The sequence below is a fragment of the Passer montanus genome, unplaced genomic scaffold (genome assembly GCF_014805655.1).
Source record: "Passer montanus isolate IOZ18808 unplaced genomic scaffold, ASM1480565v1 scaffold45, whole genome shotgun sequence".
NCBI lineage: Eukaryota > Metazoa > Chordata > Aves > Passeriformes > Passeridae > Passer > Passer montanus.
In genome coordinates this window covers 5589230-5613438 of record NW_024369373.1, presented here as the reverse complement: position 1 = coordinate 5613438, position 24209 = coordinate 5589230, and the positions used below count along the sequence as shown (strand labels likewise).

The window sequence follows — 24209 nt, the reverse complement described above, 5'->3', positions numbered from 1 at the left end:
GGGCTCACCTCAGGGTTCCCCCGGGCTCCCCCCGGCTCCCTCAGGCTCGCCCCGGGCCCGCCCCTCCCGGTTTGAATGAACTGCTGTTCCCGCTCTTTTCGCCACGCGGCGTCTCCGCCAATGAAAACTCGCTCCCCTGCTCTTGCCCCGCCCCCTACGCCGTCACGGGTCTCGTTGCCCAATCAGCCAGCTTTCACTGCGGCGCTTTGACCAATCAGAGCACGCCGCACCTCCCTGCCTCCCGTCCCGTCGCTCCCAGTCCCGTTGAACAGACGGACAGAGCGATTGGCCAATGAGAAGGCGGAAACGGCTCCGACTCGCCCAATGGCGGCCGGCGCGGGGGTCGCAGCCAGCCAATAGGGCGGCGGGGGCGGGGCGGCGCGGCGCTCGAGCGGGCGGCTGGGCCCGGCGGAGGTGAGCGAGGGGCGGCGGGGCCGGGATCCCGGCACTGCTCCATCCCCCGGGGCCGGGCTCCCGGCACTGCTCCATCCCTCGGGGCCGGGAGGCGATCGGAGCCGGGCTCCCGGCGCGGCTCCATCCCCCGGGGCCGGGAGGCGATCGGGGCCGGGCTCCCGGCACGGCTCCATCCCCCGGGGCCGGGATCCCGGCACTGCTCCATGCCCCGGGCCCGATGGGTTGTTCCGAGCCGGGATCCCGGTACTGCTCCATCTCCCCGGCCGGGTGTCTTGCTCCGGGCCGGGATCCCGGCCCAGCTCCATCCCCAGGCCCGGCCCGGTTCCCCAGCACGGCTGTTCCCACGAGCGCCCGGGCTGCTGCGGCTGCCGGAGCGGGGACATCCCTCTCCCGTGGCCTTGCTGTGCCGGGCTCGTCTCTAAACTCCGGAGCTCTGAAGAGACGCGGAGGATCCGCTCGCGGAGCGCGCGTCTCGCTGTGTTTCGGGCGGTTCCGTGCCGAGGCGGTGCCGGGCCGGGCCGGGCGCGCTCCCGGGGCCGCGCTCGGCGCTCCGGGTTCCTCCTGTGCCCGGGCCGCCCGCCGCGGGAGGGCCTGGCTGGTAACCCTCTGGGGTAGATTGCAGCATTTAACCGCGACAGTGCCGGTGTTAACGCTGTTGTGAGCCGCCCGGATAACGCGGGCCGTGGGGCGTGTGGCCGGGGAGGCTGTGGGTGTCCAGCCCCGGAGCGCCCCAGGCCAGGCTGGATAAAGCCTGCTGGGAGGTGTCCTGCCCCTTTGGGACTGTGCCTTTGTTAACACTTAACATCGTGATTCTGTGATGAAAATAAGGGTTTATCATACTTTTGGGTAGCAATTCTATCATGAACGCAGTACTGGAGATGCAGTACCTGACTGTTGAATGTGACCATGTCTTGGCCATGCAGCTCTTCTGGTGGGAGGTGGTAACATCTATTTTTGGCCCAGCTTAGCTGAATTGGTAATCAGCATAAGAATGATGAAATTCATAAGTTAGACTTTCTTAAAATATCTATTAAAACTTAGTACAACCTCTTTTGTTAATTCTCGTATACATTTTCTAGCTACTTTTTATACACAACCAGCACTTGTTCTCTTGCTGAATTGGCAGTCAGGATAAAAATGATGAAATTCACAAGTTAGACTTAAAATATCTATTAAAATATTTGAGCCTTAGTACAACCTCTTTTGTTAATTCTCGTATACATTTTCTAGCTACTTTTTATACACAACCAGCACTTGTTCTCTTTATACAGCTGGGTGAATTTTACCAGCTTGGTAAAACTGGTGTTTGTGCTTTGGGCTTCTGAATAGTGCTAAAGGTCTGCAGCTCCCAAGGCTTTTCAAGTTTATGATTGCTTAATTACTTTTTGGAGAATGTGAATGATTTCCGGCACCTTGCAGAATTGAATCCACACAACTCTTCCAATAAAGGACTTCTGAGTTTTTGGTGAATCTGCTCATTCAATTAATGAGATAATCTTGAACTTTTTTGTGTTGTAAGAACAGCGTGGCCAAAGTGCTCTGAATTTGGTGGCTGACAGCAGCATGAGAATTAATAATGCACATTAATGTTGTCTCTGTTTTTCTTCAAACCCTGAGGTAGTACTCCTGTTCTGGAGGTAACCTGAAATCCATCTGCCAAAGATGTAGAAGGGCAGCCCATCTTTATACAACATCCTTTAAGATTGCAAAATATATTTGCAGTCTTACTGCAAATTTCATGTTTATGCAGTCTTGGGCTAAATATGGATCCACAAATGCTGATGCTGCAGATAATTTGGTACCAGTAATGTTTCAGTCACATGTGCTCTGCACATGTCATGCCCTTTCTGGTTTTTGCCTGGTGTTTGTAAATACCTCAGGGGCTGTTCAGTGTGCTGTGGGTAAGGGTCACAGTGATCTGTTACAATAAAGCAATTTTATCTGAAGAAACTTGGACATCAGTCAAGAGAGCAGTGCAGCAAAGGACTGTCACAGAGCTTGTTTGTGGCTGTGTCTGCGGCTGCTTGTGCAGTGCTGCTCACCTGGAGAGTCTCAGCTATTTCCAACTGTTCTTCAAGATCCACATGAATTTACTTGGCAAGTAAATGATGGCAGCAAGAAAACATTAACTTTACATACTCATCCAAGTGCTTATTTAAGTTGATTTTGCAATGTGCCTTTGGTGCTAGCTGCTGTTCAGCCAAAGACTTTGAGCCCAGGGCTCTGGGAGGGTGCTCCCAGCTCACACGTGAGTATTGACTTGTGGTTTAGCTCTGCTGCAAAGGACAAATTTTCTCTTGACTCTGAATTCTAAAAACATTTTTAGTCACTGAGCGCTGTACCTGGCTCTTGCTACCATCAGGCTACAAGTAAGGTTATAAGTAAATACTAGTTTTCTTCAACTCCTTGCAGAAATGGCTCAAGAAGAGATGGAAGTTGATCTCCAACCAGTGGCTGGTTACTCGGTGGAGACCCTCCAGACATTTTCCCCGGAGCCCTCTGGTCCCACGGCGCTCTCCTCCCACATTCCTGTGCCGGGGGAAGGAGGAGGCAGCGCTGCAGCCCTTCCTGCTGACCATGGCACACCCGGAGCAGCTGCAGGGGGAGCAGCTGCAGAGCCTGACCTGCACACGAGTCCTGCCAGGGCCCGCAGGGGGCTGCAGGGGCTGCGAGGGGCGCTGGAGCAGCAGCAGGCACTGCCCCTGCCGCAGCCCAGGAGAGCTCGCAGGCAGCACAGACTCGGTGGCTCCCAGAGGACACCCAGTGCCAGGTAAAGCAGAAATGAAACTGGGTCTGAGCTGCTTTCTGATCAAGTCCAGCATCAGTTCAAACGGTCCTGGCTTGCAGAGCCCAGCCCAGGTGTGTGGCTAGGGCCCAATCCAGGGTGCCTCACTTACCTTTGAAGTTCAGTAATAGCACAGCAACTTCTGATCTCTTCCCTTTGGTCTCTTCTGGTTCTTTGCCCTTGTTAAGTGAATTCCCCTGTTTCGTATGATGGCAGGGGTGATATTTCCTTCTGAGCCCTTCTACATTTTGAATTTTGCTTGCAGAGCTTGTGCTGCTGCTGTTCCCTCTGCACAGCCAGATTCCTGTCCATGATTCCTGCTGCAGTACTGATTTTCAGCAGTTCCAGCCAGCATTTAGCCCAGTGGAGCTTGTGCTCTGGTTTGCATTTCACCTTTGATTTGGGGTCTGCCTGATTGCATTTACTGGTGACAGTTGCTGCAGAAACTTTCACAAGCATACAAACTGATATTTTTTCTGTAGGGCTTTGTTGGTGGTTTGGTTTGGCTTTTGTTTTGTTTTTTGGCTTTTACTTTCAGACAAAAAATCCTCTCTATTTAATACCATTTGGATGGGATTAAAGGGGGATGAGTGGGGATGCTCTCCAGCCAGAAAGAAATCCGAATTTCTAGTTTATTTGTTTTTCTCTCATCATTCTGGCTTTTGTACATGCCAAGGGTGAAATTATAATTAACTGAAGCATTGCTTTTAAATTCAGCAAGACCAAGAGCTCCTCTCCTCCCAGTTGATTAAACACAAATGTATTGTTTGCCCTCAGATTGCCTGTGAAGGTCACTGTAGTTGTTAGGCCTGGAAGGCAACCTGAGGAACTCCTTTGAATCTGAAAGATAATTGAGATGATAGCTGAACTGATGGGGGAGAGGGGAGGATGTTTCTATTTAGGGATGAAGTTCCAGTAGAAAAGAAGAGTGAAAGTAGAAAGACTGAGCACAAAGTAGTCAATGGAATGAGGCTCTGATCCAAGTGGTGTGCATTTCACAGTACCAGTTCCTTCAGGAACCAGGGCTGAGTTATTGTTGGAGAGACAGATTAGGAGTTTCCTTGGGATTATTAGTGAATGTTACTCTTTGTTTTTCTCATCCCCTTCTCCCCCAAAAGAAGGCAATATCATTGTTGTAATGAGAAGATTTTCTTTGAACTGAGCAAAACGAGTTGTTGCTGATGCTGCTGATTGCTCACAATGTGGTCTATCCTGTGTGATTGCCCCTACCAGAGAAGGCCTGACTTGATAACAGTGACACCTTCCTGCAGGCAGAGCCTGGGAATTTTCCTGCAAACATTCATGGGGAAACATGGTGGGTCTTTAGCTTACCTGAAATGACTGTGGCTTTTGTTTCTTGTGTTTCTGGACTCAGGGCAGCATTGGACCATTACTTCCAGCTCAGTAGGACACAAGAGCCATCTGCAGGACCAGTTCCACACCCGGAGTTCTCCCGTGTTGGGAGGGACAGCCAGGCACAGCCCCCAGCCGAGACAATAGAACTGAGTGACTCTGACAGCAGCACTGAGGAGGAGGAGGAGGAGGAGGAGGAGGAAGCAGTGGAGGCAGCAGCACCACCACTGTTACCATCAGCCCAGGAGACTCCTCCAGCAGCGAGCTCAGAAGGTTTGTGCTGTATTGGAGCTGTGTAGAGACTGATTTCAGACACTTCTCTTGCTGTTTGAAAACTGAGCAGGGAAACCCTTTTGAGCTTCTCAACAGACGGTGCTCAGAGAGTTTTGTGCCCACAGCTGACAGGAGCAGGCTGCTGCCACACGGCTTCCTGGCAAGCAGCTCCTGAAGCAGCAGCAGCAGCAATGGGTGATTGCTACCGTAATGTTAAATACAGTCTTCTTGTGTTTGCAGACTGCTACTTATTCTGAACATTTCCAGGATTATTTGTAGTTTAAATGTAGAGATTATTGCTTGCCATGCTTCCACTCTCATCTATTATTGAGGAGTGCTATTGAAGACATCAGGTCACAGCTTGGACATCAGCAAGTGCTTTCAGAGAAAGATCTGATTCAGTATTTTTTAATTTGATATTTCAGTCTGCTTCCGTTTATTTTTCATTCCTGTGTGGCACTTAGCTGATGAGATGGAGGTGCTTTTTTTGTTTTTCTTTCCTCATTTCTTTCTGTCTCACGATTCTTTATCTAAACTCGTGTTCACAGGCTGACACACACTTCAGTGACATTTTTTGTGATTAGCATGCACAGTTTATGTAAGAGTGACAAATAGTTAACTTGCTAGTCAAGGTTATTGATGCCCAGAGAATACAAGTACAAGGATATCTTTTTACTTCAGTCTCTAAGGAATGTCCTTATGATTGACTCTCTGCCCTCAGTTTTGGTTTTGGTTGGCCAGCCCACCTCATTACCTTTTTTAAAAGGGTACATCTACAAGATGTCTTTTGAACAGATCCATTCTGCTTGCTCTGGGCTAGTTTTACACATGACAGGAGCTCAAGCTGTTAAGTGCTGTATATTATTGTGTGAACATATGCTCTCTGCTGGATTTTCTGGAATTCCCTTGTTGCTTATATAAGCCAGTGGCTCCTCTTACAGCCCAGAATCACAGAGGCTGAAAACTTTACTGACATTAGCCAGGGTTAGGTGATACTTCCCCTGGATGGAGATTATATGCCTTGATTCCTAAATGTGATTAATAACTGTTGTTTTGTCAGGAGCTAGAGGGGAGGCAGTGATTTCTGCCTTTTTTGCTGTGCTAGTGGTGGTGATCTCCACATAGCAGTTCAGTGTGCCCATGCCTGAACAGATGGGCTGACAGAGGCCCGCCACAAAAACAGAGGGAGAATACCAGCAGAATTGGTAGTTCAGACAATTACCAGCTGGAAAACTGCTGAAGTCAGAGTGAATGGACAGCCAGCATACGGGAAATGCTTTCTTGGCACATGAAATATGCATGCTTAGATCCCTTGGCAAAGCAACTTCTGGTATTGGTGTCTGTCTTTCTCAGGGCATAATGATGCAGGAATATAATCTTACATCAGCCTAACTATAGACCAGGTCTGTTTGTTTTGTGCAGGTCAGAAAATTCTGATAACAATTTCTGTCCTTAAAAGACCTCTCCTTTTTCACTGAAATTCTGTTGCTTTTCATAAAAGAAAACATAAAATTATTCAGCACTACTGTTCATACACAGAATGTGTCCAGGGCACTGATCTGAAGCTTTTTAAGAACCTGTGATATGTCACTACTTAACCTGTGCCCTGATGATTTCAGATCAAAGCAGGAAAACTCCTTTTCACTCCATTATCAATCAGGTTATTTAAGCAATGCTTTCTTTAGTTTCCAGTCAGGTCCAAGCAGAGCCACCTCAAGCTTTGTCTCCAGCTTCTGCAGTACATGAAAGTCATGAGGATGAAGCTGAAGTCCAGCAAAAGCAAGTAAGGTGAACTAAATGCTTTTGGAGACAGATTATATACGATAAATGCTGCATTTTCTGAAACAGTTGTGTTGCTTTTTTTCAACTTTTAATCCTAGACAACTCCACTAAAGAAACTGGAGCCATCAGTTCCTGTTGCAGCTCTGGATGAGGAGGAAGGAGATACCTGTGCAATCTGCTTTGAGCAGTGGACCAATGCTGGGGAGCACCGTCTGTCTGCGCTGCGCTGCGGGCACCTCTTCGGCTACACCTGCATCGAGAGGTGGCTCAGGGGACAGGCAGGGAAGTGCCCTCAGGTAACGTGGCTGTTTATGTGCACTGGAAAGCTCTTGTGTGTGTGCCTTCTTGTGCCTCAGATGTAACACTGTAAGTGTTACAGCTGGTTGCTGCGTGAAGCTGCTGTCAGAAGTAACAAACCCCACCATTACTTTGATGTTGTTAGGCCAGTAACAGCTAGCAGTACTTTAAAGGATGGGTTATGACTTGGATCTTGTCTCTGAAGTAGAGCATTTGTGAGTAGTAGAGGTAAAGGTTTGAGAGTTCAAGTGCTAAACTTGGAAATGGTTTCAGAATGCCCCAGTCTGGTCCTGGAGAGATCCACCTGGAATGGAAATGGCAGATGGATTCCTAGACACAATTAACTTTGCATAAAGACTGTGTTATTGGACAGGAAATGTGTCTGAGAACTGTTCTGGAACCACAGAATGGTGAGGGTTGGAAAGGACCCTAAAGATCATCTAATTAAGTTTTCAGTTGATTAATCTTCTGGTTTGAGCTGTGTCTGCTTTTGCAGCCTTTAAGAGGACCAGGCTGTTCAGGAAGCTGGCAGAGAGCAAACTGGGAACCAGGTTACATCTTTTAATGTCCCTTTGCAAGTGGTAAATCAGCTTTTGAAGGCTTTCTTTCCATGGTTAATACTGATCTCCTTTGATAAAGTCTACACTTGTATGTGATGTGTTTCCATTCCTTACTTCTTTTTTCCATGAAGGAATGTTGACAAAAAATAGGTCAATGAGTACCTTGTAAATAGGATTCAGTTCTGGCACTTTCCGAGTCGGTGGCTGGAAGCCCAGGGTTTCTTTGGCTTTGTCATTTTGAGAGCTTCTGTATTCTTGCTTGACTTTGCAGGATTCCCTCCTCTCAACAAGAAACTTCCTCTTGACGTGTGCTGTGACTAAACCTAAAGAATCTCTGTTGCCATAGCAAAGGCCAAAAGTTGATTTTTCTTACCCCTGTCAATTCTGTGTAAGCTTTCCTTCCCCCACTTCAGGCCCAGACAGAATTCTGGGACCTGCCTGGCGTATTTACTCTGTGGAATTTTGTGACTGCTTTCTTCTTGAACGCTAACATCTCAAGGGTTGTTTGCTCCCTCTTTCTCTTCCAGTGATACAAATACTAAAAAGTTCCTGGGAGAACTTGCTCTGGAGAGAACCTTGAAGCTAAATCATCTTCCCTTTATTTTCAGTCCCCCTCCTTTGCAACTGGGCATTCTCTGGTTCAATGGCCCAGAGCTGCTGTGCATGGTCTGTGTACTAAGTGGCTTGAGTGTGAGTTACTGTGAAATTGCAGCATTCCTGACCTGCCAGTGGCAGCTGCTGGCTGCCAGGAAAACTGTTTTGGCCATTTACTACAGTTTTTACAAAGGGAGGGAGGTTTTCTGCTCTGAGACTATTGCTTGTGATAACTTTGTGCTGCTAAGAAATAGACAAGGCTGCATTTGAAGCATACACAGTTATTTAATGTTTGTCTGAGGTTACTTGATCTGAGTATTCACCTACCTCTTTTCTCATCAACAAAGAATATTTGCAAAACAAACTTGGAAGAAATTATGCCATCTGCAAGTTCTAGCTTGCCTTTTTTTAAGGTGAATATAATGTACTAAATGATTGCAGCTAGATGCATAAAATTACTGCAATATCTGACTCCCTGTGTGTCACTGAAGTCAGTGAGATGTCAGTGTTTCATGCAACACTGGAAAACTTGTATGGATTTGGGCCTGTGCAATGTGATTAAAGGAATGTACTACAGAAATAATTGTTTGGAGTATATTCAGGGGTTCCTAAATCCTTGTCTGCTGATCAAGCATCTAGTCTTGGTGTTTTCAGACCTGAGGTTGGGCTGGTGTTTTGTTCTAGATCTTCTTGTTTTCACGTCTTTGTCTGATTTGGGACAAAAAAGTCCCTGGAACTTACCTGACCTTGCTGCTGTGCTGGTGCATGAGCAGAATACATTTAGTGGGAGGCAAGGAGATGGATTATTAAAGGTGCAGTGGGATATGCAGCTTTAGTTGGAGCCCTGCTTAGAGCTCTGGTGTCTGTATGAGGGAGCATCTTGCAAACTTGTGTTTGTGGCATTGCTTTCCAGCAGAAAGCCCCTCCTTTCAGAGCTAAATAAAACCATACCTAGGGACTGGTAGGGGTGCCTAGTTTGGATAGTTAAATTGCTGTCAATGACCTGAGCTTGTGTTTGATTTCAGTGCAATAAGAAGGCCAAGCGTTCCGACATCGTGGTGCTGTACGCGCGCACGCTGCGCGCGCTGGACACCAGCGAGCAGGAGCGCATGAGAAGGTACGGAGCCTCCCCTGAAGGACCTGCTCTCAAAGCTGCCCTCTGCCTTCCACTCCCTGCTTTCATTTCCTGCATGCTCTGAAGCAATTTGTGCATTCCCTTGGGGTTTATAGGAGTGTAGCTACCTTAAAGAACCAAGGCCTTGCTGCGTTGCATGTCTTAATTTTCTTTTGGAACAGAATTCTTCAGTTTGCATTTTGTGGCCCTGAAACAGCAAAAGCTGCCTTGTGCTGTATCTTGAAATGTTATCATGGGAGAACATGCAAAGTTGATGCCAAAAAGCTGTATATTGCTAATTCATCATTAGGTGGGAAAAGCAAGGCATGGTTAGGAATGCAGGGAGGGTGAACAGCTGACCTTTTCTGCCACCTTTTCTGTATGCATTGAACAGAGTAATACCTCATATGAATCACTTTCCATCTTGCTTTGTCAAACTCTTCATGTAGCTTTACTTGCAAAAGGTCAGCAAGCATTACTATGACTCCCACTTCCCATTCCAACTTAAATGTAGACTTTGTACTGAAAAAGGGAAAAGCAGGTATGAAAATGGGGACTCATTTCTTTTCAGTAAGATGCTGTCACAGATATATTCTGAAATGAAAAGGCTGCAGATATCTGAGTTCTTCTGAGTCTTGTGTTGAATAGAATTTAATTGGGGTTTGTTCACATGTCTACAACTATGCCACTGTTCTTTCAAGGCAGTTTTTCAACAGAAACCTCACTATCCTGGTAATTATAGATCAGAAATTATTGAGGAGTAACAGTCAGGAAGGGAAGAATCTCTCTTCTCTCAGATTGCCAGAGCTGATGGTGTTTGAAGTGTACCTTTAGAAGGGTGATGCTTCTTTCACTGCATTAACACAGAAAAATAATTTTTTTTTTTCAAAAGCACAGAAGACATTTGGGTGTGTAAATTTTGTTACCTCTCATGAAGGGGTAGTTGTCTGACTTCTGTTTGTGTCTCATAACCTCAGTGCAGCCGTTGCCCACATGCCCTGCCCCTCCTCTGCCTTTGTTGTAAGGCAGGGAGCAGTGACTGTCTGTGTGTCCATGGAGCTGCTGGCAGTGGCTGCCTTCTGGCACACAGCCACGAGTGGAGCAGAGATGTGTGTGTGCATGCATTAGTCTTGTTTGCACCTAGTCTTAAATTAGGTATAAGATCATGGGGTTTGTTTGTCACATTCAAAAAACCCACCAGCCTTCAGCCTTTGGGGACTGACATAAAGAATGTGTTTGTGATTGTTAAATAGGCATTTCACCTGTTTCTTCTACAGGAAAAAAATTCATATTAAAAAGATTTAAGGGAAAGACAGAATTCTGTGCTTTGGAACATGCAAGGCTAGGTCTCTGCATTTGCAAAATACTTAGGCAAGCTAGAGCTCCCTGCACATGAATGACAGAAATAACTGGAATATTGCAGCTTTTGACGTACAGAATGCAGTGGGCAACATAGACCAAGTGTACAGCTAATTTTAAGGAGTGTTGGTATTTCTCTCCCCACTTTAGTTATTCCTTTGTGTAAGCCTATATGAAAGAGAAATAAATTCAAGTAACCTAACCAAAGTGGTACTGCTAAATGGTGTGTATGCACTTTTGGGCTCAAGGTGAGGTAGTAAGTGGATCTTCTTTATGGGCATTCACAGAGAATTTATTTGTCATTTTTTCTGCTGCAGATATATTTTCCTAAACTACAAGATTAGCTACTGGTGGTAGAGACACGCTTGAAGATCTTGCTGTTATATAATTATGATGTGCTGTGTTACTGACACAGTTTATTACATGGACATGATGGTATAGGATTTGCTTAAGTGTTTCTTTAGGGGAAAGAAAATTGATTTCTTTTTCTCTCTCCTCTACTAAATTAGTCCTTTTGGAGGGGATGAGGAGAAAGGCTGTTGGAACAATACTTGGAGTGAGTCATTCAGAACAATTGCATAACTGAATATCTCAAGGTGAATGTGTTGGGTTAGCACAGTACCAGGTTTTCTGTGATGTGGATTTGCCTGAACAGGACATATGGTGGGATGAAGTCAGAGGGCAGGAGCTGACAGCCCAGAAAAGTACCCAAGATAATACCTAGTCCTAAGGATTGCTTTCCTCTCGTTCCTCCAGCTCTCTAGAAAAGGAGCAAATGCTGCGGAGACAGGCAGAGCTGGAATCTGCACAGAGCCGGCTCCAGCTCCAGGTGCTGACAGATGAGTGCAGCAAACTCCGCAAGCAAGTTCAGGTGAGACTCATGCTACAGATACACAGGGTGCTTCTTTCTCTTCAGCCTGCCTTTTCCATCTTCCCTTAGAGATGAGAAGACAGGATTCCAGTTTTAGTAATCAAGATTTAGTAAACTCAATTGGTGAATCATCCCAAGCTGGTGAAGACATCCTGGGCTGGAATATTCATGTGTGCTACAAAAGCTCTTGACTTTTTCTTGTGCTTTTAAGACTTAATTGAACTTGCAGCACAGCACTAGAGTTGTTTGGCTGCTGATGTTGCAGGTTCCCCAGATTTTGTGGTGCCTGGAAAGGCATGGTAATAAAGAACCAGACTTAGTCTCCTCATCTTTCTTGTAGTTGCATCAAAATAAACTTTGGAAATCTCTGTAGTAAACCTGCAATACAACCTATTATCACTAGTTAGTCAAGAATCTTTGAGAAGCAGTTTGTGAAGAGGCATGGCTACTTGCAAAATCAAAAGGGAAAAAAAAAACCCTAGGGGTTTGGTTTTTTTTAAAGGTTAGTTCAACATTTCAGTTTAACACCTTCTGGTACCCTGGGGCCTGGCCTGTCAAACAGGGGAGGCTGTACATGGGCTGAGCAGCTGCTGAGAGGCACCTCTTAGAGCACAAATTACTGACTGCAAATGATGGGGTATTAAATGACTGCTTCCTTCTGGTTTATGCAATACTGAGATACTTTGTAACCCATCCTAGCTGCTTTTTCAGGATTCCTATAAATTATGGACTCTGCCAGTGCTTCCAACTGTGAATTACCTGGTGTATTCCACCAGTACTAGGTTTTCCAAAAGTCTGTTTCATTGCCAGTTTGCTACCTTTTGTTGAATGAGGCAGATGATATCCTCTCACTGTCCAGCAGCCTGCTTATTTTTAGGCTTTTCTTTATTCCTGGAATTTTTTTTATAGCCTTGGCTATTCATATCTGTACATTAAACAACATCCTCTTTGCTGAAGTCTTCCTGTATGACATAAGATAAGGCTTTTTAAATTCTCTAAATTCCTGCATGAAGCCATTTGCTCATCATCACCAATAAGAAAATTGGTCCACTTCAAACTTTGGCTTAAGAAAAATGCAAATAAGATAAAATTTCAGGTACATAATGTTTTCCTGCAATTCATTTGGTCTTAAATGATGGAGTATCTAGTCTAACTGAATTGAAGTCACATGTTATAAGGATTAAGTACTCTGTGTTCTTTAAGTTCTGTTTCAGTATTTATTACTGCGTTTATCATTGTACTGTAGTGGTTAATGCAAATGCTGGAAGCAATTTTAAGCTGCTTGTTTATACTGTGAATAAAATGAAAGTAAAACAATATAGTGGGGAGCAGAAAAGTCAGCAGGAAGTCCACAAAACTCTTTAACTTGTTTGATTGCATTTTGAGCAGATGCCTAATGAGTTCCTTGTTTTATGAGAACTCATAAAGTAACTACTTGCACAGAAGTATTTAGATTGGGAGGTTTCTAGCCCAGTCCTGGTTGGGAGATTGCAGTGTGGGGTTGGGCTGTTCAGGGGTTTTTGTTGCTAATGCTCTTGAGCTGTGCCCAGCAGCAGTCATGGCACTAGTTGTGACCTTTTTTTAGGTTTGTATGCATTTTTCTGTGCTCTTACCCATTAAGAGTCTCGTTCATTGTACTTTTTTATTGAAGTATGTGATGCTATTCAAACTAGGAAATTGATGGTTTTTAAGTCTTTAGCTGTATGAAAATACATGAGGAAATGAACTTGAAGATGAGGAGAGCTCTGGAAGAAAGGCCTCGGGAGTGGGGGCTGTGCTGAGCTGTGTCCTACCCACCACACAGAGGTTCAGGCTTGTGTTTTGAACCAATGCTGCTGACACCTTTACTTTTACCTAATATTTTTCATTTGGGAGCAGAAAGAACTTGGGAATTAAATGTGAGCTACTGCAGTACTCCTCCTGAATCTGCCAGCATTTTCAGTAAAAGTAGCTCATGATAAGCAAACCATCTCTGCCTTCTAGCAGTAATATCACTGATCAGCTGGAGTAGGAGATCTGATTTTTGCACATGGGAAGCAGTAGCTCTGTTTGGGTATGGAGGAAGAAAAGAAGGACTGGCAGGGAATTTACAGGAGACTGCATGCTGCTGTGGAGAAGAAAGCAAATGTAACTGTGACCCTTGCAGAGATCAGTTTATGTTTCTTGATGTAATGGAAAAGGTTTTTTAAAATAGGATTTTCAGAGCATCCAAAAAAACAATTGAATGGCAAAATATCAGTAAAGGTCTATGTATTCAATACCTCTAGAAAAATTAGGCTAATTATTTTATTGAATAAAAATTGTTCATCTTTGTGATCTCTGTGTTCACTTTCAGTTGATGTATGGGGAAGTGGAAGCTGGTAGTTCATTGCTGTGGTTTATAGTGAAACCAATTAGAAATGCTCCATGTCCTTTGAGCCCAAACCCCAAATGGAGGTGGAAGGTGGAATGTCTGCAGTGCTGCACCACAGCTTGAGGTTGTCCTGTGTGTCTCTGTTAAAGGCAGGGCTGGGGCTGTGCAGTGCCAGGTGCCAGGTGTGGGAAACAGCCAGAGAGTGACAGTCATGGATACCTGCCTTGGTCTTGAAAGCTTCATATCAGCTATTAGGGCTGTAACCCAATAACTCAAAACTGTTCTGAATTTATTGTAGCTGGTGTTTTCCTTTCCTATTCATTGTGCTCCTTCTCCTGTATGCTCCTCAGGAAGACTTCAGCCCTATAGCCCACTCTTTCCCCCCAGTGTGACTGTGTTCATTCATCACTGCAAAGGCGAGCTGAAATGTAGAGACAACCATAGCATGTGCAGAGAGAGGAGTCTGCTCTCAAGGCCATTAGTTGACACCAGGCATCAGGGAAGCTCTGCAGAGAATCTTAAAGGAAAGTATAGGCTTTTACATAATGAACAGAATGTTCTTTTGAGCACAGTTAGTGGAATTTGTCTGCAGCGGAACATTTTTAATCACCTTGCTGATGTGCCTCCAGTAAGACTTCCTGGTTCTGCTGGGTTTGTCCATTGTGTTTAAATGTAAACATTGTACTAATAATCCTTGTGATTTTAATTGCCTGGTTTCCTTTTTAATAACTTGTGTGAGAGTTGAATGTTGAGTGCAGGTGACAAGGAGAGTTTTGCAAGGTCCCCAGAGCAACAGATAATTTTAATCTCTTCTGATCCCCAGTGATCGTGGTCTCCCCCCTCACCTTTTAGAAATACTGAGTTTATTAAATTTTTGATTAGAAGTTACTTTCTTCTAAGTTACCTGTGTTTTGACTGATTTACTGGTTACTCTAAGTCTGAAGCTACAGCTTTCATCATAAGCATCCTGACAACCCTCACACCCCTTCTTCCTTGCCCAGGTTGTTTTGTCTTTTCTTGCTCTAATGGAATGATCTGGAGTCTCCAGCTTCCTTTTTTTTTTTTTTTTTTTTTTTTTTTCTTTACTTAAATTTTTATATTCCCTTGGGACCTTTGCAATGTGCTTGGTGCCAAAGAGATCAGACCTCTGTAAAGTATCAGAACTGCTCTTCTCTTGAGCAGCTTCCAAAAGTTACAGGTCTTGATAACTGTTAATGTAGAATTTGAACTTTGATCTTGCCTTTTTGAAAATTGCTGCCTTTGTTTCAATGCAGGTTAAGTGGTGGTGGCTGCTTCAGTATTGAGGCTGACTTGCAGTTACTGATATATTCATAATACCATTCTTGTGACTCTTAATTGTTTAAAGATTACACAGTGTTTGAAGCAGACCCAGCGTTTCTCAGACAACAGAAAGCAAGTAGCAATTTTCCTTTAGCATACCTTCCCTCTTAAATATCCCTGAGATTCTGTATTGTCTGGTTTTGACCTTGGATTACAAGATGGTCAGAATACTTTTTGGGAAGGGACACTTGTAGTTGACTCACAATATGCTGATGCCACTAGCTCCATTCCCACCTCAGCCCTGATGATCTCAGAAGAAAAAGGAATTCAAAGAATACCTTGTTCTTCACAGAAGCTGTTCTTGGCCATGCCTTTGCTGAGTATCCTTGAGCATTCATCAGTTGAGGTGGAGGAAAAGAAGGGAGGAGGGAGGAGATGGTAGAAGACAGAGCTGGAGCTCTTGAGAGTTGTGTTGTTCCTGGAATTTGCTGCACAGGGTTTACAAGAACAGTGTCATCGTCATTAAAGAGACTGACTTGTTTCCTGCAACGCCCTTTGTGTTGAATCTTGGGCTTTTATTTTTTTATGGGGTATTCTGGAAATTCTGGAAAATGGTTTTAATTGACTTTCTCTTGTGGTTTAGGGGCTCATAATACTTGGCAGTTCATTCTCTTCTAAACAGCATTGATCTGGTAATAGTTGTTGCTGGCTTTTATGTGTTGCCCAAGAGTCCTCTCTTTCACAGGGTGTAATACATACAATAACAGACTTTGAATACATTTTGCCAGTATTTACACAGCATTTGAATGCTTCTGTTGCTCACTGTCATAAGCCATGAGCTTAGAAATATAGTACTTCAGGAATAGCATGGAAAGAGGACTGTATTTCCCTCTTTTATCTGAGAACAAGTACAGTTGGAGCACCTGAAGCAGAGAGCACAGAAGATTACACTGCCAGTGATTCATTAAAGCTCTTTGGGCTTTTTCTTTGCAGGAGCTGAAGGCTCTGGTGGCCCAGTACAATGTGAGCACTTCACAGCAGCCTGGCAGCTCCCGTGCCTGCCTGCCAGGCAGCCTCCCCTCCAGCCAGAGCCAGCGCAAGTACCACTTGGAAAAGGTTTTTCTGGTGTCTCAGACTGGGAACTGCAGAGTGATGGCATACTGTGACTCACTGAGCTGTCTTGTGGTATCACAGCCTTCTCCACAGTCTACTTTTATTCCTGGTAATCAAGCAAGTCAACATTTGGGAGTTCAGAAGTATAAGTTAATGCCATTTCTGCTTTGTCCCTGCTCCTTGCTTTTCTGCTTGGCCTTTGCGTGTGCCTTGTAGACTGAGAATACTCATAAGACTCCCCATACTTCATCTGGCCTCTGCATTGGAAACCTCTGCCTAGCAAAGGAGCTTCTTTTCCCTGGCACATCTAGGGCAGAGTCCTAGCAGAGGGTTTGCAGCTCTCCTGCTGGGATGCCACATCCACAGAAAGGTAAAAGGTGTGTCTGTAATCCTTGCAAGGTGGACCTTCTGAAAGAGCAAGGGGCTAGGCAGTGGGGCCTGCAGAGAAGCTTCCAGTGGTTAAGTGAGAAACACTGCTTCCAAAAGAGTAGGTGAATTGATGCAGCTGATTTGTCAGTACTCTTAAGAAAAAGAAAAAAAAAAAAAACAACCAAAAGCAAACTCCTTTTAACATGAATGCCTGAAGTGCTGTTCCCTAATGAGGAAATAGAAAACCAAGAAGTCACAGGGAGCTCTGGTTTTGTTTCACTGTTATGTCCAGGGGCCAGTGACCTGACATCTGGCCCAGTGCCAGTGGCTTTTTCAGTGCAATGCATGTGGCATTAGGAGTCTGAGAGCGCTTATTTGCAAAATGCTTTCTGACTGATGAAAGTTACTTAATTTGGTTAATGGGTTTGAGGTTAATGTGCCTTATCTAGGCATAACAAAGTGGTTTTCCACATTTAACTGGTCTCATTTTTCTGGCATTTGTAGCCAGGACTGAATCTCTGAATGGAGGCTTTGTGGTGACACTTGTAGCACACAGGTTAAGTTCACCTGTAACCATTCTTTGCTGTGATGCTTGTTCTCTTAAATAGCCATGTAATCCTGCTCTTTGTGGTTTTATCTGTGCAAGAGTGTCTTTGAAGAAGCTGGCTAAAGAGCAGCAGGCTTTGTAACAAGAATTGTAGCAGTGGTACTGAATTTGCTCTTGCTGACTGGGATCCTTAAATTTAGCTTTGTTGCCATTTGAATTAAAGAATGATTTGTGGCAGTTCTTACCCAGAAGAGCAAATAACTTACATGTTCATCCCACCACAGGCTTCAATACAAGACTTTGTAGTTCTGGTATAAAATAGCCAGTTCTATGCATATGCTGCTCCTCAATAATCTGCTTTACCCTTCTTGTGTGGCAGGTTGTGGTGTTAAGATGATGAGCTTGGCCAACCTGAAGAGCAGTCAGTACATCCCCATCCACAGCAAACAGATTCGGGGCCTGGCTTTCGGCACTCGAGCCGATGGTTTGATGCTCTCTGCTGCCCTGGACAACACTCTCAAACTCACCAGGTGAGCCCTGCTGCCTGTCCCTGCACAGTTTGGCTGTGTGCAAGAGGCTGCGTTGGATTTTGTTCTGTCTTGCAGCACTTGCTATTCTGTTTTCTGAAAGACGCTGCAAAGATGAGATCGGGTCTGCATGTTCTTCCTGCCTGTGGGAGCTAACAGAGGGGAGGACTTAGTGATGCTTTTGCATCTTTAAGGTGGAGGTGGCATGGAGCTACTTCTCTCTGATTATTTTCCCATGGAAAACAAGTAATTCAGCATGGCTTGGCCAACTGTGTTGAGAATAAATAACATAATATATGGACATGACATTTACTGTCCACTTGGTTTTGTTGCTACAGGGAAATGTGAAGTGTGAGAGCTTGTACAGCATAAAGCAGAAATAAGGGATAGTTGGGCTCTGCTGCTCTTTCCCTGCACTGATGTTGACTTCACTGATTTTAAACTTCTTGCAGAACATGGAATTCATCTGGGATATGAAATGCATAAACAGCATTGTTGAACATGTGCTAGAGGCTCTCTAGAGCTAGCAGAGACTTAAAGCAGCGGGTTGGGGACTAATTATGCAGAGATTGAGAGAAAAATGTGTCCAGTCCTGTTAGAATTTGCAGCTTATGAGTGTGTTTTCTTGCTTTTCTGCTGCTCTTCAGTCTTAATCTTACAGTGCTTCAAAACTTTATTGGCTGATTGATTCTTATTGAGTTATATTAACATCTCTGTGCAATCTGTCTGTCAGTATTGGGTTAGGCAGGATAAGTGTCTGGTTTTTGACTAATTAGTCTCAATTCTTTCCCACAAGTGAAGCAATGAGCAGAACTTAATACTGCAACAGAAATGTACAGAATGTTTCTTTCCTGTAACCATGTTGAAACATTTGCTAGACTAGTTAAAAGTAAACAAAACTGTCTCTGATGCTCAAGTCAAGGTGTCAAATTTCTAACTGATTAGGCTGATAATCTTCATGCCTTAATCTGAAGAGTGAGTTAGCAGACACTGCAACAAGGAGCCAGACACTTCCATATCTGCCTCTCACTGCCTGGTTGGCTGCATCAGAGCTTGTGATCCTCTTGCTGTTGTGCTTGATCCCAGAATGTATTGGAGTTAGGTGTTGACTTAAGCAGCATCTTCATACTTTTTTCAGTCCCCCTCTGAAAGAATAGTCCTTCTTTGGCAATCTTTCTTCTCTAGTTACTAATTTCATAGTCATCCTCCCCAGAATAATTATCCAGGGTGCATTTATGCCTCCTACTCTGTCTTGCAGTTGTTTAAAATAGAACTGTGAGTTTGTTTGGTTTTGGGATTTTTTTTTCTTCCTGTTCTTTTGACCCAGTCACTGCTCTGGTATCGAACTCCCTGTTTCCTCAGCTAGATCTTTGTAGTTGTTCTCCTTACACTTACCTGGGAGCAATTGTTTCTCTGGAGTCCTGAGCATAATCACCTTCCCCAGGGAGCAGCACATGTGTTACAAAGGATATCCAGAGTTACTTTGATATGTGCAGTCTTCTGTGCTGTTCTCAGTGTGCAAATGCATGTTGACAATGCTGCCCTTTGCAAATACAGCCTGATCTGAAAGCAGCTTCATCTGCTATTCTGGGCTGTGCCCCTCTGTGGACTCTCTTCTTTAGAAACTTGATTTGTAGAAGGAATAATTAATACTATAAATGTACTTTCAACTGTCCTTAGCCATTCACTGTCTCACTCTTGCTTAAACTGGATTCTTTTGAGGCATAAATACTGTTCCTCTTGTGTAAAAAGAGGGGAAATAATTAATGAGAGATGTAATCTGAAGAGAGGAGTCCTGTGATCTCAGGAATATGTGGTATTACGGGACTACACCAACATTTCTTCTCCTAATTGTTTCCAGAAAAGTAACTTAGCTTTCTCTTGCCAGTAAGGCAGCTGAGACCCTGCTGTGAGATTTCCTCTCCCAGTCTCCAAAGATCAAACTGGAAGAAGAAGCACTGGCCTGGAAGAATTATAAATCACTTGACAATATCCAAGGGATTATTCTGTTTGGGTTTTTAGATTCATGTCTGGAGTAAAGGAGGAGTCAATTGAGAATTCTGTCTAAAGAGAGATGCTTTTGTCTGAAGACTTTAAAAAGCTAGATTAGTTTACTTTAATTGTGCAGTTTTCTCATCAGTAGATACTTGTGCAACTGGCCATCACTTTGCTTTTCCTCTGCAGCTTGGCAACAAACACTGTGGTGCAGACATACAACGCTGGCCGTCCCGTGTGGAGCTGCTGCTGGTGTCTTGATGATACAAATTATGTCTATGCTGGACTGGTCAATGGCTCTATCATGATATATGATCTCAGAGACACAAACTCTCATGTCCAAGAACTGGTCCCTCAGAAGTCGAGGTATGGCAGAAGGATTTATCATTCCTCTCAACTAATAAGCATCAAGTTAAAGACAGCTTCTTCCATAAATCACACAACAGTTACAATAGTTTAAATTGAATTATGTAAATCTCTTGTTCAAAAATTCACATTTAGCACAAATGCGAGAAGTCTATCTATATATATCTATATATAAATCTATATTGAGAAGTCTATCTATATATATTTATATATCTATATATATATATCTATATATATATATATAAGGTTGTGTGGTGTTTATATATAACTTATGCAGGTGCCAAGCACTTGTGCTCCTTTTAAGGCACACAAGGGTCAGAAATAGACCCACTGGTGCAGTATAAACAGAAGGGCTAAATTTGTTTTGGAGCTGGGTTTAGTATTTAATTTTGAAAGGGCAAACTACAAAAAGATGTGAAATTCTGATGCTTCTGTTTCTTATACTCTGGGGATCAAACGCTGATTTGCACTCATCTGATGTATGCTCTCTGCTGCTTCTGTAAAACATAAGGCTCAGTAGTTAAGCTGGATTTAATTTATACTTGACACATCCATTGGCACTCCTTGCTTGAAGAAGCATCTCACAGCCTGCTTAGGCCCTTTCTTTGCCGTGCAGTTGGAGAACTGGAGCTCTGCAGCAGGACACCAGCAGAGCTGCAGCTGACAGCTCTGACTCTTGCCAATGACCCTTCCAGGTGCCCCATGGTGTCACTGTCCTACCTGCCCCGGATGGCCTCAGCCTCGCTGCCTTATGGTGGGATATTGGCTGGGACCCTGGAAGGAGCCTGCTTTTGGGAACAGAAAGCTGGCAACTCCTACCGGCCTCATCACCTGGCCCTGGAACCCGGAGGCTGCATCGACCTCCAGACCGAGATCAACACACGGCACTGCCTGGCCACCTACAGGCCTGGTACGTACTGGGGTGTCTGCAGCTCTGAGCACTGCTTCTCCCTGCTCTGGGCTGAGCTCAGCAGCAGCTTTGGTGCTGTGGGCACAGCAGAAACACAGCTCCTGCTCTTACTAGAGCAATGAGCATCTGCACATTGAGAAAAACTGGGGGTGAGCAAGAGAAGGCAGCTGCAGGCTGGTGCTGCTTGTATTCCTACAGATAAAGCCTATCTGTGAGTACATTTTTCAAAAGTTACTTTTTTATTTCTACTACACAGGTAAAAATAACCCATGTATGCGTTGTGTGATGATGGAACTGACTTGCAGCCCACTGACAGAGGGCTCAGAAGATGTGGTGTGTTCTTCTAACCCGGTTCAGACTTTCAGTGCTGGTCCCACTTGCAAGTTGCTGACCAAAAATGCCATTTTTCAGAGCCCAGAGGATGATGGGAGTGTCTTTGTGTGTGCTGGTGATGAGGCATCCAATTCTGCTCTGGTATGTCTTGCTCCTTTTGGCGTGGTGTAGGGGTTTATTGCAGTTCTTAGGAGAGAAGCCTTCTCAGTCACAGCGTGAGTGTGATTTGGTGGGAATTGTCATGCACGTTACCCTGTGCTGGTTGGTCTGTTGGACTGCTGTGGCAGATGGAGCTTCCTGATAGTGTGGGACTCCCAGTCTTAGGCAAGGTCTGTGGTCCCCATCCATCAAAGGGCATGTAGGCAGTGAGCCCCTCTTGTCCCCCAGGGGAATGGGGCTGGGCACAGTGGCACAACTGGGCCCTCTGGGTGGTGTAGCAGACTCAGTGGGATAGTTAGTGTGGTAAGCACTGCAGGAGAAGGATGCAAGCTTTTTAGGAATGATGGGGAACAAGACATGGGTTGCCTTTTGTATGAAAAAGCAGCCCAAATGCAGAAGGTGGACAACAGGCTGAGTGAGAGCTCATGGGTGGGGTCAGAGAGGGTCAGGGTGGCATTGTGCTGCAAGTCTGTTAAAAACCAATCAAGTGAGGTGTGGAAGTAGAGAAAGGGTCCTTTGAGTAAACTGAGGAAATTTTTTCTGGAGGGAGAAAGGTCTGTTCTGGGTAGGAGGGGAGAGTCCTGCAGTCCTTGACCTTGTCTGTCCCTCCCACAGCTCTGGGATGCTGGAAGTGGTTCCTTGCTGCAGAAGCTGCCAGCTGACCTGCCTGTGCTGGATATCTGCCCCTTGGAAGTGAACCAAAACCACCTCTTGGCTACTCTGACAGAGAAGATGGTGAATATCTATAAATGGCAGTGAGCTGTCCTTACACTTGCCACAGACTGTCCAAATATGCTGCTGATAACCCTACACAAGAGTTCAGTCCTGCACTTGCTGCTTACAGGAGACAGGATCCATTACAGAACCTTTCTGTCAGTGGGGAAGAACTGGGATGTGCTGGTGCCCAGAGCAATTCCTTTCTTCTTCTGTATTCTTCTTTAGGCCTGCCCTTATTTCTTCTTTTGTCAATTTTTTTAGTCAAAACTCCACAAGCTGCCTCAGCACAGCAATAGTTCCTGGAGTGTCTCCAGTGTGTTATTGCACTTTTTTTTTCTGCTGTGGATGCAGCACAGGGACTTTCAAATCTCTGCTACAAATGAATAAAATAAGAGGAGCTTGAAGACCTGAGACTCTCACTGCACTTTCTTGTGGAAGCTTGCCGTGATTACTGGGTGATGAAAAGGCATCTTGTAGCATTGCTGATACACAGTGTGAAAGCAAGGTCAGTGCCATGGGGAGCACACTCCCACTGTTCTGTTGAAGGTCTAGGGTCAGCTGGGAGTTATTCCCTAACAAGGATGGATCCTGTTTAGGGGCCATGGAGAGAACAGGCTTGAAAAATCTACAGAGATCCTTTTTCCTTCCTGTTGTTTTTTTTTTCCATGAGCATTTAATTTGCACTGTAATTCCTTAATTCTCTGCCTTCTTTCCCTTCTCTCTTTCCTGCTTTACCTGCAAGCAAACTTGGACAGTTTGGTTGTGGAAAATGAAAACAGTACTGGAGAAGTACAGGTAAAGAAGAGGGAGATGATTCTTGTACTGTTGGCTGCTGCAGTCCACAGTGTTCTTTTTTAAAGACAGGAATGTAGTGAAACAGCCAGTACATTGGAAAAGAATGCTGGCTGCTTCTGCTGTTTGGGGATAGGAGAGTTGGAGTTTTTCTGTTTTGAGGAACCAGTGAAAGCTCAGGGATTTCATCAGCTTGTTTTTACTGACCTTCTGTCTTCCTTAAATGACAGTTTACAGCTCCACAACTGGTCACAGAGAGCTTCCAGTTGTGTGTGTGTGAGTGTGCTGCAGCTGCTGGTTTGTGTAAATGTGAGCCTGTGGGGTGGGATCACAGCCAGGGATGTGTGGGCAGGTGCTCTCTTTGTGCCTCACTGTAAATACTCATCTCCAGGTCAGATCAGGGAGGGGGACTTCAGCTCCATCTTATGTGTAACAAAGTCAAACTTTCAAGGATGTTGGAAGCTGAAGGGCAAGCTCCCTGTGCTGGAAGGTTATCCCTTGGCACACCTCTGCCTCTGGATGTGGTGAGCAGCAGCTGTGCCATTCAGATTGAGTGTGCCACCACTTCAGCTGCCAGGATAATTGTATTTACTGAAGGCTGGGGCTTGCACAATGTGATCCTGTTTGTCTCAAATGGGACTGAGAAGATCTCAACTTAACTTTATATTTTTCTGTATAGTATTTTGTTCCTTTATTTTTATACTGTAAAAATAAAGTGTTTATTATTATCAAATATAAATGGTGCTGCTGTACTTTGAAAGTAGGTCTCAGTGACATTCACTGGATGTCTTATGAGCATTATCAAAGGTTGCCTTATGCAGGTGAGGTTTCTATTGCTTTGTATTATTTCCAGGTCACACTGAGCTTCAGGCTGAAATAATGGAGGTATTTAGTGAATGAGTCCTCGCTGAACCATTCTGATCCAGCCAGGTGAGGGGAAAGAAAAGGGTTGAGCGAGGTCAGGCTACACACATGGGATGTCTTTTAAATGAAAACTCACTGATATGAGAATTTTTGGCATTTTAACAATGATCAGGAACTAAGGGTTGGTAGAATGATATTGTGAGAAGGTCTCTGGTAACAGCTAAACCAGAAGGAGCACGATGCTCTCTGCCATATTAGTACAATGAGCTTCTTGTTCTCAGCTATTTTGAGGCATCATTTATGTTTTGTCAACTCCAACTCCTTCTTGCCACAAGAAATTTTGAAAGTTTTAAATATGCACAGGAAAAAGAATTAAAATGTTTTGGTTTTCTAGGTAGTCCTTTGATTTTTGATTTTCTGGGTACACTTGTTTTCTACTTTATGCCACCATACAGGAATAAGAGATACAAACCTAAATGCT

At 44.6% G+C, this 24209-nt stretch overlaps 1 protein-coding gene across 1 annotated transcript; it reads left to right on the top strand.

The window, feature by feature from the left end:
* The first annotated feature begins 359 nt into the window (after nt 1–359).
* Nucleotides 360–23539, top strand: RFWD3 (ring finger and WD repeat domain 3). The gene is made up of 13 exons (XM_039721481.1): nt 360–414; nt 2827–3184; nt 4575–4825; nt 6511–6608; nt 6706–6903; nt 9084–9175; nt 11288–11402; nt 16030–16258; nt 17445–17595; nt 19777–19953; nt 20649–20863; nt 21120–21337; nt 21971–23539. The coding sequence occupies exons 2-13, from the start codon at nt 2829–2831 to the stop codon at nt 22112–22114; spliced, it is 2244 nt and encodes a 747-aa protein (XP_039577415.1). The 5' UTR covers nt 360–414; nt 2827–2828; the 3' UTR covers nt 22115–23539.
* The last annotated feature ends 670 nt before the right edge of the window (nt 23540–24209 follow it).